This window comes from Stegodyphus dumicola, chromosome 8 (assembly GCF_044657685.1).
Source record: "Stegodyphus dumicola isolate Sdum_Otavi_A_Nest chromosome 8, ASM4465768v1".
Classification (NCBI taxonomy): domain Eukaryota; kingdom Metazoa; phylum Arthropoda; class Arachnida; order Araneae; family Eresidae; genus Stegodyphus; species Stegodyphus dumicola.
Window position 1 is genome coordinate 57,192,588 of NC_140775.1, and position 20,038 is coordinate 57,212,625.

Genomic DNA, 20,038 nt, shown 5'->3' on the forward strand with positions numbered 1-20,038 from the left:
AAGAGTAAGCTTCATGAATATAAAGTAGTATTTTTTAAACATCTTGATGCATTCATACTTTATTATTATTATTATTATTATTATTATTTATTATTATTTGAGAAAGAAACAATTAATTTATCTTTTTAAGTACTTACTGGAAATGCAACTTTGAACTATGTCTACACACACTAATTAACCCATTAGAAAAAAATAAAGCAGAATTTAAAATAAATAGATTATCTTTCATTAGACATTTGACTTATTAGTATGTTAATTTTTTTCACTTCTTAAATGCTACAAGTGCATTAAAGTACTCTGCACTGCTGAGTACACATTGCTGCATATACAAAATACATGTTTTTGTTTGAATTTGAGCCAACTAATATAATTAATGAACTTATGCATTTAAAGAATATTAACGCATTAAGGGGATATCGCTTGTGGTTATCTATAAGGCATCATGTAAAATCATCCATGAAAATTAACTTTATATTATCTAAAGCAGGGGTTCTCAAACTTTTAAAATTTTGTACCACATAAATATGAAAAAAAATATGTATGTTCCACCATAAAAGCATTTTGCCATTAAAAATCAATGCATCCTAAATGGAGTGTATATAATCAAAGAATAAAATCCTTTAAATTTATATTATTTAATTATGTTTGTAAATGAAACTTTAACATTACAATAAAATATAAATACATATGCTACGAGTATATATATAACAATTGTGGTAAATAGTGAGTAATAACATATATGTTAAGCAAATAGTATAGTCGCACAAAAAAAAGCAAAGAAGACACCTGAGTCACATGGCCAGCATTGGAAAGGGGTAAAGTGCAGAATCGCCCACTTATTTGTTTGGAGCGTTTTACAAGAGTAAGAGGAATTGGATTTTTGTCAATTTTCTTTGACTTTTTAAGTGAAAATAAGTCGATGTGTACATGGATAAAGTCAAAGGAGTGCACAATGCCATTTTTGTGCAATTCTGGGATTTTTTTTTAAGTGAAAATAGGTCGATGTGTACATGGATACAGAGTTTGCGCAATTCTTAAAAACACGTCAAGCAGTGGATGATTCTGCACTTTGAAAGATACATTAAAATATATATATATATATAATGTAAGAAAAATAAAGAATATGTAAAAGATTAAATTAGCAGAGAAAATTAATTCTCTTCTGTATTCTAAAAATAGTAACCTCTATTTGCACTGCGTCATTTCGAGAAAAATCTATGTCATATGACTCTTACATAATTCTGATGATGTAAATGAAACTAAAACTCAAACAGCCAATAGTAATTTTACAGCAATAGTAACCATTCAATCAAAATTCATTGAGAACCAAAACTAACTCAGTCTGAATTAAGATTTCATTTTGAACATAACACTTGCTTTCTTGCTTTTTTACAGCAAATCTATCAAAAATGTAAGCTTTTTGGAATAGGCGCAGTAAATGTGCCAATTTGTTTGCAGCCACAACATTTTTACTGAAATAAAAGTTAAATATAACTTGACTGCCAAATTTCTTATTCCTTGTGGATCAGCGTCTCAGCATTCTACAGCATCAAAATTCTAGCTGTTCATTGCGAATACAACCACCTGCGTTCTACTATAAAAACTATTACAGCAAAGTCGACATGGATTGGATCTGTGCCATGTCCATCACTTTTTTGTACATACCTAATGAAATGAATTCTGGTGGAAGTTTGTGCCATCCTGTTTTTAATTTGTGCGCTCATAATCTTTCGCTCGAGTTCTGCCGGTGTCTACGAAGAGGAAAAAAAAAAAAGTCATACTGTGTGATCATCAATGATTTAAGTGCTTTGCAAGTGGTCAGTGATCAGCTCAATAGAAGTATATTTCAGTCAAATAATAAAATGATTAAATATTCTAGTCATCAGTCTGTGTATATGAAAAGTGTTTTGAAGTGCCATATGCGAGATACTTCCGTTTTGCATCGAAAATTTACAGAGGTCATCAAGTGTCATGTACTTTGCGTCTGTTGAACTGTGGAAAATCCTTTTAACCCATTTTTGATTCCTATATGGCCTTATGTTTATGTTTATCCAAATGACTTTCTGTCAATGAATGTGTGTTTGAATTACCATTATTTCAGTGAAACAAACCTAATGCTGATTCAGAAGTCAAACAACAAAAATCAGCTTTATATTTTCAAGTTTTCACAGGACTAGTTTCGCTGGTTTTACCGAACCACCATCCTCAGCTGCAAAAGCACAAATGAATGAGATATGATATAATGATTAAATAAGATAAGAAAGCCTGGACAGAAAATAAGCTAGTTAGGCCATCTGTTGATGAAACCAGAACTAAAATATAATTTCTTTAAAGGCCGAAGGCAAAGATGGATTGGAATTAGGATTGTTAACTAGAACAGAAAGATTTTTTTGAATGTGAAATGCCTCTAGAAAAATCCAGTTCTCCAATGGAAGATTGTTCTAACAGTTTGATCTAAAGTGAACATATATCCAAATTTATTATACGTTATCTAAAGCAGAGGTGGGCATTTAGTTGATCGCGATCCACTGATGGATCGGCAAGACATTTTGGGTGTGGGGCGATTGCCTTTATAAGCCACATATACTTAAAATATATATATATATATATATGGAATACCAACGAGATTCCCATTAGGTAGGAGGATTGTGTTTTCACAATCGAAGCAACTAGGTTTACTTGAGCAAATGTTTTGATAAATGTGTAGACAACATACATATCTTCATAGGAAGTGTACGATGATGCTTAAGTACATACATTGATTGCACGTTCATCAGTTCATTAAATATGTACAGCAGTCACTCATTGTTGTTCAAATATTTAGTGTTGCAATCATGAAATGAAGATTAACAGACAATTATAATATAAACAAATTGTAGTATATTAATGCATTCTATTTTGCAGTATTTTTGTAATAAATATATAAATATTCAGTTTGACAATTTTGTGTTATTTGCGGTTTGTAGTAAAAATAATAATTTGTCATATTTTAAAACAGGGCACAATGTCGAAAACAAATGTGAAGAAAAGACTCTCTTTTTTATTCTTTTTTTACAGTAAATGTATTATATATGTCATGCAAGTGAATGCACTTAAAAAAAGGGGGTAAAGGAATATTGAAAGATATTTCAAAAGCATACATGGAAGTTCTGACGGTGTTCAGTGAAAAGGTGAATTGTGAAACAGAAGTTAAAGTAATATAAACTGCAATTAACTGGACAAAAATCATATTTTATTACTATATCTAAGGCTACAACTGTTGAAATGTTTCATTTGAGTCAAGCATTAGCAAAACATAAGAAATCTTTTGTAGAGGTGGAAAGAGACATTCAACTTTCATGTAGGACTGTCACGCATCATGCAGAAATTATTAATTCTAATTTGGTTGAACAGCTGAATGAAGCATTTGCATTCAAACTGCATTTGTTTTTCCTTGCAGTTTGATGAAACTATGAGCATGTTGATACTTCTCAGCTTCGCATTTTTCTAAGAATGTTTTTTAAAGATATGAGTGTGAAAGATAAATGACTGCCCAGTGGAGATGTGGCTAGTGCACCACGAAGCTGCACCACAGGTCCGGGGTTCGATTCCTGGCCTGGGCAAGGTTGATTCACAAGGGGACATTCCCTACTCATCATCACCAATTTCGCTCAAATTTATAAGTCATGCAGGGTTTTGTTAAAAATGAAAGTACCCGAAGTGGGAACTCCAGATGGCCAAGCATTTAGAAAATAAAAATGTTGATGCGGCTCCCTCCACTGTATAAGCCATTTACGTTAGCATGTTTGCCAAGCAGTGATTGGTGTATCGGTAAGAGCTCGGACTAGTAATTCAATGACCATGGATTCGACTCCCCGTGTGGTGACTTTTTCTATCTTTTTCTCAATTTTTATATTATTCATTTTCCAATTAAGAAAAGAGATGAATAATTTATTTTATTTATTTATTTATACGCAAAAGGCATATAGGACATCATTTTTTAATGAGTGCATAGTCATAGAAAATTTGGAGTTGCAAAAATTTAAAGTGTGCTAGATGCAGAAATAATTATTGTTTCCCTGTTCCTATGAAATCCGACACACGTAAATCATCAAATGTCAATGAAAAAAGTTTTTTCGTATGCGCTTTAATCACAATCCCTTGTTGAAAAGTCAGAAATCCCAATTTTTTACCTTTTCTATGCCTTTTGCGTATAAATAAATAAATAAAATAAATTATGCATCTCTTTGCTTAGTTGGAAAAAGAATAATATAAAAATTGAGAAAAAGAAAAAAAGTCTCCACACGGGGTGTCGAACCCACGATCATCGAATTACTAGCCCGAGCTCTTACTGATACACCAATCGCTGCTTGGCAAACATGCTAATGTAAATGGCTTCTACGATGCGAGAGCAGCATCAACATTTTTATTTTCTAAATGCTTGGCCATCTCGAGTTTCCATTTCGGGTACTTTCATTTCTAGCCAAGCCCTGCATGTACTATAAATTTGAGAAAATCGGTGATGACAAGTAGGGAATGCTCCCTTGTCAGCCTTTCATCCCTTGAATGGGTCGATAAAATGAGTACCAAGTTCTCTTGGGGACTAAACACCAGGGTGGTCCTGCAATAAGCTGACCACTTGCATATGCTGATGCACTCCGTGGCCTAAGGTCAAGAAAACAGAATAAAGGGCACTGCAGGCCATGGACCACTAGGGATATTGCACCACTGAGTTCAGTTTTTTTTCCCTTTCTTTTTAAGTAAAAGATGAATTATTAACAAGACCTCCGAGGAAGAAACTGCCATGTTATGGGAATTTTCATGAAAATTGAGATCTCCGTAGAAGGAGAGGTTTTCAGGGAAGAATGTTTAGGCTCAACTTGAAGAAAGCAAATCCGAGTATGGGAAATTGCTATATTATGCAGATGTTTGTTGGTTGAGGTATATTTTTACAAAGATACAGGGACCTACTGCAAAAAGTAAAAAGAATGTTTAGAATGAAAAAAAAAAATGAAGCATTAGTTGAACTTAGTGAGGATGTTTGGTTTGTGGTTTTAGCTTTATTGCTGATATAACAAACCAGCTTAATGAATTGAATTTAAAATTGCAAGGGAATAAAAATCAAACAATAACTGAATTGATTTGATTCGTTACTACTTTTAAAAACAAGCTAATATCTTCCCAGCTGATGAAGAACAAACTTAAAAATTTCAAAAATATTTCTGACGAGTAGTTTAAAATGGAAATGTAAAAAAATAGAAAAAGACAAGAGAAATAATAAATAAATATAAATAATAATAATAATAATAATAGTAATAATAAAACAGAATTCACAAAGAGAAATATTATGGGGAACGTTTGAAGTGGTCTATTAACTATAACTTCAAGAACTAACTTTAGATGAACATGATCCATTTATTTTTATAATTTACCATTTACTTTTATAATTTTTAATGTGTTTTGAATTTTTTGATAGAAAATACATCATTTGTAACTATTATATGTGTGGCTATTGTTATTACTATTGTACCTTTCTACTCTCACATTTTAGACGTGGTTTCCTTACCAAGCACCTTTAAAAAAGGAGAAACATAGGTAAGCTTTTTCCTTTCTTAGTTATGTATTCATTCTGTATTTATTATGAAGATGTAACACATATCTCATGGACCTCAGCACTTTGAGAAAAGTAGAAGTACTCCATGCTCCGAAAAAGTCTACGCACTCCTGATCTGAAAGGTTGAATATTACAACATCAGTAGCAAAACATTAAATATATGTCACTCTATATTTAATATTTTTTCTAGTATTCAGGTATGGTGCAAACATATAAATTCCAATATAATTTTAAAATCTGTTATCCTAAATACCGTCTATTTCCGAAAATAAGACACTGTCTTACTTTCTTTTTTGGTCCAAAATACGCGCTAGGGCTTATTTTCGGGGGAGGGCAAAAATAAAAGTTTATTTATATATTTTTATTTAATATTTATTTTACACAGAATACAGAAATTTAAATTTATTCAATTACAGTCATGTCATCTTCTTCTGGAACATCGTCATAAATAAAATTCTGAATTATATTCTGATTTTCTTCCAAATCCATTTCCTGTTGAATCATTGGTCTGAATCTCTCATGTGTTGCGATATAGCTATCATTAAATGAATACTTCTTGTCTAAGTAGCCTGTTCGTAGTGCATTGGAAACATCACTATCAGTTATTTTGTCTAACGGATGATGGTGCCTTTCCTGTGAACGTATCTCTCTCGGAGCAAACGGTGAACTGGTTAAGATAAATTCCAAGAATTAATTTGAAACGAACTGTAGATGTAAATAATTAATTTTTCGCCATTGCTCGCTTTGAAATCGTATAGTTTATTAATCAAAATTCATTGAAGTTTTACAAAATATGGAACAGATAATGAAACAAATTTTTAATTTGGACTTTCGGATGCCCATAGTGAAGCACTAAGTAATTCAAAATTTGATGTATCTAGGTAGCGTTGTTTTTTCACAGTGCGAGAAACATACATACATTCATGCAAAATCTTCATTATTTAATTTCTTTAAATATAATGCAGGACTCTAATATTTGGCGGCAACAATTTGAAATGGGAAATGTTGGTTATAGTAAACCAATGCTAAATGCCAAAACTAAATTAACAGCCCTTCTGGGAAAATTGCCCCTTTGGACTAAAAAAATTTAAGCTTATTTATCACTTTTCATTCACGCTGAAAACACTCACAAAAGTTTTAACTCTAGGTGTGACGTTTAAATCATTTAATTATTTTTCTAGGCGTTACTATTATTATTATTTTGATTAGCTTTTTCAACATATTCAGCATCTCTTACATGCAGGTTTTCTTTTTTTTAAACAGGAAGGTAAAATATTTTTATACACACGGCCATCAGACAATTGCAGAACTTTTGTAAATTAAATTTTCCCATGTTGCAGCTGGTATTACTGTCAAAACAATTTTTCTCCTCATAATGCTTTCTTTTTTTTTTTTGGGAGGGGGGAGATAAATTCAATAGGTTATTATAATTTTTTGAGGAAAAATGTCATTTTTTTCACTCATTTCTAGTTTCTGTGTCCTCCATCACTAACCTAATCTTAACACATTTTAATATACAAGTGGTTACTACTAACAGTAGCTGGAACTAGAAAATATTAAAAATTTATGTTTTAATTAGCTAACTAAATCATTATACTTACTTAATGTAATTTAATACATCACATTAAATTTCATTTATTATTCAAATACACTATAATAATTACAAGGTTGAGCACTGTTATAGTAAAGCTATGATATAATTATGAGACATAATGTGAAAACAAAAAGCAAATTTTCCGAAAAGTATAATGTAATAGACTTGCCTGAGGGGAAATCGACACCAACCAAATGGTTCTGCATATTCCCTAGGAGGATCTCCTTTCCTAAAGTATGGCTCATCTCCTCTTAGTTTGTGACAAGTCTCACAGAAACAAACAATACTGTCTAATAAGAAATATGCATCTACAGAATAAAAGAACATAATTTTAAAAATGCATAAAAAGTTGATTTTTGAACATTTATATACCATTACAAGAAAAACCATAAATTCTTTTATATCACACTCTACATGATGATTCTAGTCAACTACTATAGATAAATCTGATAAAAAATGATTTTATCTGATTATTCTTTGTTTCCTCCTGAAGAAATTGGCTAAGAGATGAACAAGTGGCTACCTTATTTTTTAAAGAAAAGTTTTTGTACAATGCAAAACTGTGTTAATAACCTTCTCATAATAACCTTTATAATAACCTTCTCATAATAACCTCTCATAATAACCTGATGATCGTTAATAACCTTCTCATAAAATTAAATTGAGAGGAGAGAACATAAGAAGAGAAAAATATTAGATATATAAGAAGAGAAAAATTTTTATATATTTTTTTATATAAGAAGAGAAAAATTCCCAAGCATTGTTAATTTAGAAATTGATACAAAAGGTGAAATAATGCTTAATAAATTAAAAAAGATTTCTTGATGTAAAAGCTGAATCTAAAAAATATCATCTCCACTGCTAGTCACGGTGCTCAGGCAATGATAGGATGACATTGAGAATTTCTGGCATACTTTTAAAAACAAGCTATCTTGAATGTAATATCTGCACAATGTGTTATTCATCAACAACATTTAGTAACCAAAATTTTTAGCAAGCACTTACATAGCTCAATACAGCAGTGAATAAAATCAGCATTATTTGATCAAGGTCGAAATCCCTGGAAATTAAAGACGACCGACTGATTTGCCAAATTTAGGGAAATCAATTTGAAGCCACATGGTGTAAATAAAATTTAATCAATATTAAAAGTATAATAACTGCATTTATTGCTAAATTTTTTCTATGACAAAAAAAAAAAAAAAAATTTTTTTTTTGGAGAGAGGAGAATACTTTCACTTGCCAAAGCTTTCAAAATTGTAAAAATGAGATTAAGATTTATTTGCTAATTGTCAACACTTAACCACTTTTCATTCATTCTTCTTTGCCAAAGCTTTGCATTTTTTACTTGGTTACTTCAGACTGGATGCGGGACCCTTCTGCAAGTAAATCTACAAACTCGGATGAATCCATACTAACACAGGAGCAATTACTTAAATTATTGACAAATGAGGAGCTGATATTAATATCTGAACAGATATATTGCGAATTATGGTTACAAAAACAGGTACCAATTTTTTACCTGGCATTATGGTCACTGTAAAGAAGCTGTTAATTACTCTCCCATAACTTCCTATTCAGAAGAATGTGGATTTAGTGCAATTATGAGACTCATAAAAAAATCAGTTGAAAGTTAATTCTCATGGAGTTTTACCAATGTTGTTCATAAGCACAGAGCCAAATACAAATAATTCCTTATCACCCCAATCTCGTGCACCCATCTCATTGGGGGAATAAAAATATGTTTTTGTATTTTAAAACAAAAGTTATAATTTCAGTACATACAACTTTGAATACCAAAATGTTTCATTTATATTCTACGTTTACGTCACATTTACCATTCCAGTCATCAAAGCTAAATTTATTTTTTTCTAGTATGCAGTTATGTAGCATTATTTCACTTAGGATTCATAGTCAGGTTTTTTTCTATCAGAAGAGGTCTTGTTACAGTTTATGTAGCTGGCCATGAAAGGGCGCAGCTTTTTTTTACTTTTAGCTTGTTACATTTTTCGTACCACATTGCAGATTTTGATATAGATGTAGTCGCAGCCAGAAAAACAATGATGAACATTCTTCTATAAGCATACAATTGTTGTAAATAGCTGTAAATAAAATTTCTGTGTGAAAACCAAAATGAAAAAGAATTCCAAGCATTTCTGTGGATATTCATCAAGAAAGGTCAGCAAAAAATTACTTGTCAAATGTTGTTAAATGTAAAAAATAAGAATAAGAAAAAAGATCATAAACTGCAACATGGTGCTGAAATTCCGAGATAACAGTGATCTTTAGATATATTATGATTTAAGTATTTATTATTGTTGGATTAGTGATTGAATATTGATTATTAAGATGGATAAGTTAAAAGTACTAGAAAAGAAGCGAGGAATGCTAAGAGCATCAGTAACATGACTGATAGCTAAAATGGGAAAGGAAATAGAATCAAGATAATATTAAATTTGATTTATTAGAAGATGACTTATCCATCTTAAATGAAAATGAAAACAATATACTAATAATGAACACTGAAATCGAAGCTATCATAACAGATAAAAAACAGTACAAAACTGAAATACAGGATAGCTTGGAATATAAAAATAAAATTACCTTGTGCAAATCAAAAATCAGTAGAATATTTAGAAATAAAAAATGTGTTAAATTAAATGAGATCTGATCTAATTCTTCTACTATAGATATGGTGGAGAACACAAATACAAATGGCACTAAACTTCCGAAACTAACCATAAATAAATTTAAACTATGTGAATTTCAAAGTTTTTGGGCTCAATACAAATCTGCTATACATAATAACTCTGATATAAGTTAGAAATTGAAATTAGAAGCCTTGATTCTCTTAATGTTACTTCAAATTCTTACAGCTATTTGTTATGCCCACTATCAATGAGAATACTTCCTAGTGAATTAGTTTTACAGTTTAATCGATCGTTAATCCCTAAAACAGAAACCGATCGTTAATCCCTAAAACAGAAACCACGGTGACTAACATTTTGGAATTTCTGAAGAAGGAAGTTGAAAGCAGAGAGCGTACATTTTTCCAAACATCGCCAACTTATGAGTTTAACATCAGAACCAAACAACATAAACATCAATCGCGAGACCTTATTAAAAGTGAAAAATATCATACTGCCTTCAAAAACAAACATTTTGTTTCAGCAGTTGCGTCGTTGAATACGAATACATCAACAGCCGATTGTATATTTTGTGGGAAGATAGAAAATGAATCTTTGAAACATTCTACTTCAAATTGCGCAATTCCAATTGAGGAGAAAAGAAAGAAATTAAGAATGGCTGCTATTTATGTTTTTGTAAGGTTCATATGTCAACCCATTGCAGCTCGGATATACGCTGTGATTTATGTTCGTTAAGGCATAATACTATTTTACATGATAATAAATTTGAAAATAAACGGGAAAATAAAGGTGAGCTTAAAACAGACACACTGGTGACGTCAATTTCAGAAAGAGATAACAAAAATAGGGTTTATTTACAAACTGCAAATGCAATAGCTTTAGGTCAGAATAGAAGAAAAAATATAAGACTCATTTTCGATTCTGCCTCTCATAAATCTTTCATCCTAACAGAAATATCAAAAAAATTAAAATTCAGTGTTGTGGGGAAAGAAGAGCTTCAGATTTACACCTTTGGCTCTATTGAACCGACAGTTAAAAGGCTAAAAAAAGGTTAAGGTTATTCTGGAAGATGTATGTGGACCTGGGAAAATAATAATTGAAGCTCTTGAAATTCCAGAAATTAACCAAGCTGTTATTGGTATGCCAGGAAAGGAAATACTTAATTATTGTAAGGAAAATTCGATAAGACTTGCTGATGCTACAGATATAGGTGTCCATAACTCTCAAATATCAGTATTAATTGGTAATGATTTTTACTGGAAAATAGTCACTGGGAAAGTTAAAAGATTATCAAAGGGTCTTGTTGCTTCTGAAACCTTATTTGGTTACACTATAAGGGGGACTGAAGCATTAAGTAATGTTCCTACACTTCATTCCGGAATTATGGTAATGTATGTTATTGAGAATATTTCACATACACATGATTTGGAAATCATGTGTATGTGAAAATGTGCAGCTCTAAAAAGGCTATGGGATTTAGATGCAATTGGAATACTTGACTATAAAACAAATGAAAACGACACTGAAGTTATGTGGAGATTTGAAGAAACTCTTAAAAATAGATGATAATTAATCATGAAGATTAAATTAGATGGAAAAATTCAACCTTAACAACATTTACTTCATCTGCACTTCCAAGCTACACACGTGCGTATCCTCCGAGGGTTCGACAACTGACCGCCCTTGATTTATGAGAATCTTAGAAGAGAAGTTTGTACTCTGTAATCATGTGCTGCCATCTCTCGGCTGTTCTGGGGTTAAATTGGTAGGATGTTTTTTTAAAGCCTTTTTCAGATAGAATAAACCACAACAAGAGAATCCCCCCCAGTGAATAAGCGAAGTGAGAGAACAACAGCATTTACACAAAACTAGGATAAACAAGAAGGAATTTGAATGCTGGCTTGTCAGTTGCTGAAATCGTTTACATGCATGAAATTAAATAAAAATAGAAAACAAAATAAAGTAATACATGTTGAATATAATTGACATAATAAATGAAAAGAGTTTTTCAGTTCTGAAATTTTGTAGAGGATAAACATGATGTGATGAACATTGAAAAGGAAATAACTCACAGGTAATTATGAGCAAGTTAACCAATTTCTGTGATGAGTCTCTTGCAATTCGTCCAGATTTTGTGGTTTTGGAATGGTTGACAGAGTTTCCATTAATGTTTTCTGGGATTTTAGATTCATGCTCATGAGGGATTTGTTTGTACTTCATCATTATATATGAATGCAGGTTTCGTAATGTCTATGGAAATATTGCTTTGTCCACCATTTATGGATATTTTTATTACTTTGTCGCTTCGACTTATGACTTTGTGGGGGGCCTGTATATGGTTGAGTAAGGTATGGTGTTATTTTGTCCACACGAAGGAAAACATGTGTATACTTTTTCAATTCTGGATGCACAAAGATTTTTGTTTGGTGATTTTGGTTGGGAAATGGCTTTAACTGCTAAATTTGTGCCTGGAGTTTCTGCACATACTCATATGATGGAGTTGTATTTTGGGCACTTTGGGAAAATAAATTTGCTGGAAGTCTTAGTGAAGTTCCATACACAAGATCAGCACTTGATGCTTGTATGTCAGTTTTAACAGCAGCTCGAATGCCAAGGAGAACTGTTGGTAATGATTCAGTCCATCTTGGATTTTCATGGGCTTTTAAACAATTTTTCAAGACTCTTTGAAGATGTTCCACCAAGCCATTTGCTTGGGGATGAAAGGCTGTAGTGTGAATTCTTGTTGTTCCCATAATGTGTGTGAGCTTACTGAACAGAGAGGACTCAAAATGCCAACCTTGATCTGTGGTGATGGTAGAAGGGCATCTGAAGTGGGATAGCCATCCTTCGAACAAGGCTTTACATACTGTTGCTGCTGTCATATCAGCGATGGGTTATCACTTCTGGCCATCTGGTAAACCTGTCGATGATGGTGAGGCAGTACATTTTACCCTCAGAAGGAGGCAATGGTCCTATTAAATCCACATGCAGATGGGAAAACCTTGCACATCTGGTGTAGTAAATGTACCCAGGGCTGTTTTTGTATGCCTGTGAACTTTGGATCACTGGCATGCATCACAACTTTTTACCCAATTTTTAATATTCTTTTTCATATTGTACCATAAATAGCGAGCAGAAATTAACTTGCAGGATCCTGTTATTCCTGGATGCGAGAGGTTATGAAAATAGTCGAACACTATTTTACAAAAAGATGCTGGCACATGAGGTCTTGGAATTCTGGTTGATACATCACAGATGAGTTCTGTTGCTGACACTGGGCTGGGCATGGACTTTATTTCCAGTGAATGATTGGTGTTTTGCAGATTTTGTAAATCATCAGCTTTTTTAGCATGACTAAATGCTTCAAAATCAAGAAATGAGGAAGTTGAGATGTTGTTTATCTCGATTCTGGATAATGCATCTACAACTGTATTATTTACACCACTGGTATGTCTGTGCTGAACTGAGAAATGAAATCAAGTTGACGCCACTGGCGTGGGCTGCACTTCTCTGGCTTTTGCTTGAGGGTGTAGATAAGAGGCTTTTGATCAGTGAAAATGACAAAGTCTCGACCTTGTGCCGGAATCTCTTCACAGCAGTGTAAATGGCCAATAGTTCTCGATCATAGGTGGAGAATTTTTGTTAACTGTTGGTGAGTTTGACAGAGAAGAAGACACTTGGTCCCCAGTTGGTTGTGTTGAGCTGCATCAAGGAACCACCAACTGCAAGGTCACTGTCATAAACCCAAACACTAAGTTGGGCTCCAGGAATTGGTTGACGAAGGAGAGTTGCGGTAGCTAGTGCATTTTCGGCATCTGTAAATGCCTGTTCATGAACCTCAGACCATTGAAGTGTTTCTTTTGGGTCCTTTCCTTTAGCTTTTCTGCTCTTTTTATTATTTTTGATACCCTCCGAAAATTTATTTAAGGGCGCTAATATGTGTGCTGCTCTAGCAATGAAACATCAATCAAAATTAAGTAGACCTAAGAAGCATCTTAATTGAGTTATGGTATTAGGTTGAGGAAAGTTCAAAATACAGTTTACTCTATCTTTCAGGGGTTCAGTTCCTTCTTCGGATACTTTGACACCTAAGAAATTTATTGAGGAAACACCAAAAACACACTTAGAAGTTTTAAGGCTAAGGCCATCATTTTGAAATCTTTCAAAAAGAATTCTTAGATGCGAGATATGCTCTTCCTCAGATTTAGATGCTACCAATATATCGTCTACAAATGCATAAACAAATTTTAAATCTCAAATAACTTCATCGATAAATCTTTGGAATGTGGCTGCAGCATTACATAGGCCAAATTGCATGCAGCAGCTTTCAAATAAGCCAAAGGGGGTAATTATAGCACTTTTGTGAATATCATCAGGATGTATAGGGATTTGATGATAAGCTTTAATTAAATCAATATGCAAGAAAATTTTGCAGCCATGGAGTTCAGAAGTGAAATCTAAAATATTAGGAATGCTATAATTATCTTTTATCGTTTGTGCATTAAGGGCTCTGTAATCTCCTACAGGGACCATATGCAAAGGTGATGAGTAGTTACTTTTTGAGGGACGAATGTGGCCTAATTCTATCATATTTTGGAATTCTTCTTTGGAGATTCGCAGGCGGTCTGGGGCAAGACGTCGTGCTTTAGCAGTGACAGGAAGTCCTGTGGTTTGGATATGATGCACTACTGTGTGCTTAATTTCTTGGTAAACACAGGGTGGTTTTGTGATTTCTAGAAATTCTAATAATAATTTATGGTACATACTATCACCAGATACTGTCTTTATTAAATGTATTGCACTAACTCGTAAACTGCATTTACAGCCAAGATTAGTGTTAGCATTGATTAATCTTTTTGTGTGAAGGTTAGGCATTAAGTTGAAATTATATAAAAAATCTGCACCAATAATAGGTGTTGAAACACTGCCGACAAGAAAGGTCCATATGAAGATGCATCTTAAACCTAAGTCTAAAGAGAGATTTTGGCTGGTGTAGACTGAAATTGGTGTAGTGTTTGCTGCTGAAAGGGTCATTTGGATGCGGCTCCGCCTCTGAAATGCTGTTGTTGGAATTATAGATATGTCAGAACCTGTGTCTATGAGAAAGTTGACATTTGTGCATACATCTCTAACAAAAAGACAACGAGAATTGAAGGGCATGTCTGTAGCTGCCGCTATGCCTCGTCTGGGCCGTTTTTTGAAAATTTACAGGGTGGGGTACACTTTTTAAATCTTTCGCCAAATTTAAAGTGGTACCAACAGGTATCAAAATTTTTTATTTTGAGATGGGCTTTGTTCTCTTTGGCTGCGACATTTATTCTGACTACGATCAAGCAAAATATTATCGATTCCTACATGCAATTTTTTTATTTTCGCGAGTAAACGTTCTTCAATGGAGTCTGAGGTGTTAGCAGAACAAATATGTGTGGCACTTACCGCTACAAGAGATGGTGATACGTCGATGACACAATCCGCTACTTCCGCAGCTTTATCCAAGGTTAAGGGCGTGATCGACGTGAATATTGACTGTGCGAAACTCGGAAGATGCTGTAAAAAACAGTTCGAGCATTAGTTCATCGGAAACGCTGTATGACTCGACGCGTCGTCGCATTATGCGTAGAAGTTCACTTGGCCGCTGATCTCCCAACTGTTTGCCGCCGAGGAGTTTTTTTATTTCTTGATGCATTGATTCTCCGCACTGCATAGCTCAGTTTTAATGTAAATGTAAGGATCCATGGAGTTGGAGGCCTTGATCACATCTCTCACGATTGATGCAGCTTCGGCGGGCAGATGCGAAACAATATAATTATACTTTGTGCGAGACTCCGATATCGCTTTTGGTGTTCCCAGTTCAAATTTTGATTTGCCCATGGTGAACCACACTGCAGGATTGGCGAAGTTGTACACAGGTACCTTATATCTCCGATTACTGCTGCTCCTTCAGTCATTTTCAGTCACGTGGCTAAGTCCCGAGTAATAGGTATAAAAAAAAAAAAAAAAAAATATGTGTCAATATTAGTTTAAAACAATAATGCTTGGTTGCTGCAAGGCCAGATCACCATTCTTAACAATCGATGATAATCAATTATAAAGATAAAATTAGATGCAAAAATTCAAACTTAAAAATATTTATTTCATCTGCACTTCCAAGCTATACACGTGCATATCCCCCAAGCGTTCAACAACTGACTGCCCTTGCTTTATGAGAATCTTAGAAGAGAAATTTGTACTCTGTAATCACATGCTGCCATCTCTCGGCTGTTCTGGGGTTAAATTAATAGGAATTTTTTTTAAAGGCTTTTCAAATAGAATAAACCACAACAAAACTATTGAATATAAAACCAGTCATTATGAAGTTTCATTACCTTGGAAGAACAATGTCAACAAAATGGGTAGTAATTATATAACATCGCCTTAAATAGATGGAGCAGTTTAATTAGAAGGTTTAAAAAAAAAATCCTGAAATTTATGACAAGTATTCAAGGGTAATTGAAGATTATCTAAATAAAGGAATAGCTGAAGAAGCTCTGAAGAATTCTGCAAAAAACATCTATTATTTGCCACACCATTATGTGATCAGAGAATATAACGATTCTACGAAGTTAAGGGTCATATTTGATACTTCCTCACATAGTCTATCTTTAAATGATTTCTTACATTCAGGACCAAATTTAAACCCTGAATTATTAGATTTGATAATAAAATTTCATGAACACAAAATAGCATTTGCTGCAGATATCGAAGCTGCTTTTCTACAAATTCTGTTGAAGCCTGAGGACAGAAATGCAGTAATATTTCTTTGGACTGCAAAGGAAAAAAAGCAAACGACGATTTTAAGAATGATGCGTGTAATATTCAGAGCAACCTGTACTCCTTTTTCACTACCAGCAACTATAAAGCATCACGCAAGAAAGTTGAAAGCACAATATTCAAAGATCTCTCAGCTTCTTGAAGAAAATTTTTACGTAGATGATTTGATTCATGGTACAGATGATAAAGAAGAAGCTGCAGAAATTTATGAAGATGTGAAAAGGGTTATGATGCTTGCTAGTTTCAATATGAGAAAGTGGAGGTGCAATAACGCCCAATTACACGGGATTTGGAATGCGACTGAAAATACAAAGTTTAATGGAGACAGAATGAATAGCACTTTGTTAGGATATATTTGGAATTATGAAGCAGATAGACTGAAATTTCAAATCAAAGAGGAATTACTCAAAGATCATACTGAGGAAATAACAAAACGGAAGATTCTTCAAGTTGCAGGCGAACTATACGATCCTATCAGTTTCATATCTCCCTTTGTTGTTGCATCTAATATGATGATGCAAGAGTGTTGGCAAAGAGGATACCAATGGGATGCACCACTTGATAAAGAATTGCAGAACCGATTTAAAACCTGGTATAATGAAATTCCTAAATTAAAAAATGTTGAAATTCCAAGAAATTATTTCAACAGACTATCAAAAAACAATATATTGAATATTCAGTCGCACTGTTTTACAGATAGTAGCCAAAAGGGGTATGGTGCCATTGCATATTTGAGATACAATGAAAATGAGTTAACAGAAACATCATTTGTTATAACCAAAGCAAGAGTTGCTCCCATAAAAAAGGTTACGCTACCACAACTCGAGCTTTTAGGAGCAGTCGTAGGAGCTCGACTCATCACATACATTCGACATTCATTGAAAAACGTAGAAATGAAGATTTATATGTGGACAGATTCAGAAATTGTACTACACTGCGTCAAGGCTGATCCGACAAAATGGAAACAATTTGTACAAAATAGGTGTCTAGAAATCCAAGAGAAAAGTGATCCAGAGTGGTGGAATATTGTCCCAGCCATGAGAATCCTTCGGATTTATTGACAAGAGGGTAGAAGGTAGAAACCCTTTAAAAAAATGAACTGTGGTGGTATGGCCCACCTTGGCTTGTTAAAGATAACTTTTGGCCCAGATCTTCGAGAAACTTTAATGAAGATGATAAATTCTGAGAAACAAAAAGGAAAGAAACAAGAAATCTTAACAGCAAACTGTATTGTTGAAAATAGCAAACCTATCATTCCTATCGAGAACTTCAATGACATAAAGAAAGTATACAGAATAACATCTTATGTTTTCAGATTTATCAATAATATGAAAAACCCAAAATTAAGAAGAATTGGAACTGTCAAGGCTGAAGAGATGACTGAAGCAGAGAATTTCTGGATCAAGAAAATTCAGGAAGAAAATTTTAGAGAAGAAATAAGGAAATTAAATATGAAACAAAGCATACATAGTTTAAAAATATTTATATTAAATATATTTGTAGACTGAAATGGAATACTTAGAATAGAGGGAAGGATTCAAAATGCTGGGTTAAGCTATAATCAAACATACCCAGCAATATTACCTGAGAAGTCTTATTTGACAAATCATATCATTAAAGATTGTCACGAAACGCAAGGTCACGCTGGTTTAGCTGGAACTTTAACTCAAGTTAGAGAAAAATTTTGGATACTAAAGGGTCAACAGCATGTAAAAAGTAATATTAACAAGTGTGTGATTTGCTACAGATTTAAAGCTAAGCCACTAAGTCAGGATATCGCTCCTTTACCAACAGAAAGAATAACAAAGGCAAATCCCTTCGAAGTTGTAGGAATTGACTTCGTTGGTCCTATGAGTACAAAGGATGAAATTGGGATGGCTTATCCGTATTGCTCTGTATACACGCGCTGTAACAAGAGCAGTGCGTCTGGAACTAGTGTCTAGCCAAACAGCAAACAATTTTCTTCTGTCCTTTAGAAGATTTATTTCAAGAACAGGAGTATGTTGAATGATATATTCAGACAATGCAAAAACCTTCAAAAGAGCAGACAAGGATTTACAAAAACTATGGAATACCATCAAGGATACAGAAGTTCAAAATTATTTTGGTAATAATGGTATTGAGTGGAAATTCAATGTGGAGAAGGCGGCCTGGTGGGGCAGTTTCTGGAAAAGGCTTGTTAGATCTATCAAGTCATATTTGAAGAAAATACTCATAAAGATTTCACTTAAATTTGAAGAGCTGGAAACAGTTTTAATTGAAATTAAGGCAATATTGAATTCACGTCCGCTGAGTTATGTTTATAGTGAAGTCAGAGAACCAGAACCGCTGACACCAGCTCATTATCTAGTTGGACAAAGACTGACATCTTTACCATCTGGCAAATTTCTTGAACCTATTCAACTAAAGAAAATTTAACAAGGCGATATAAATAACGGCTAAGGTTATTAGGTTTTTGGAAAAAGGAATACTTACTTGAAATTAGAAATGTAAAACGAATTCAGAGAGGTAACGCCATAACAGATCTTTTGAAGGGATCTGTAGTTCTAGTACATGAAGAAAAATTACCAAGATTATTATGGAAGATGGGAGTTATACTGGAGTGTATTCGAGGATGAGATGGAAAAATAAGGGCTTGCACTGTTCGTTTAGCTAATGGAACTCATCTCCTGTGCAGTTATTGTACCCATTAGAAATGACTTGAACCGAATACAGTGAATTTAAATTGTGAACAGTGAGCCTACGAACATTTAAACTTGTAGAACATTAAAAACACTTAGTGTTTAAGATAATTTCAGAATCCAAACCTTTGATGAACCAAGAGTTCATCGAGAGGGAGGATGTTACAGTTTATGTAGCTGGCCACGAGAAAGCGCAGCTTTTTTGCTTTTAGCTTGTTACATTTTTCTTTCCGCATTGTGGATTTTGATATAGATGTAGTGGCAGCCAGAGAAACAATGATGAATGTTCTTCTGTAAGCATACAATTGTTGTAAATAAATGTAAATAAAGTTTCTGTGTGAAAACGAAAATGGAAAAGAATTCCAAGCATTCCTGTGGATATTCATCAAGAAAGGTAAGCAAAAAATCACTTATCAAATGTTGTTAAATGTAAAAAATAAGAACAGTAAAATACAAATAAGAAAAAAGATCATAAATTGCAACATGCCTTTGGGATAGCACGTTTGAGAATTATTGATCAATGCTGACAACACCACCATCTTCTATGTTGTAAACAAAGAATTAGCCTCACTTTGGAATACCATAATGGCTAACATAGTGTGAAATTTTTATGCTACAAATAAAAATGGTTGGAAATTTATTGTGCATAGGTAGCTTGACAAGGAGTTTGGTAGGAACATTTAATAGGATTAATTAAACAATTTGTTAGAAA

General features: G+C 33.3%; 1 protein-coding gene across 1 annotated transcript in view; it reads right to left on the bottom strand.

The window, feature by feature from the left end:
• Neurl4 (neuralized E3 ubiquitin protein ligase 4) overlaps positions 1-20,038 on the bottom strand; it is a 119,757-nt gene that overhangs the window by 5,598 nt on the left and 94,121 nt on the right. Inside the window, exon 21 of the mRNA XM_035352353.2 lies at positions 7,357-7,495. Coding sequence (XP_035208244.1) covers positions 7,357-7,495 — 139 coding nt within the window. The remainder of the gene's footprint in view (positions 1-7,356; positions 7,496-20,038) is intronic.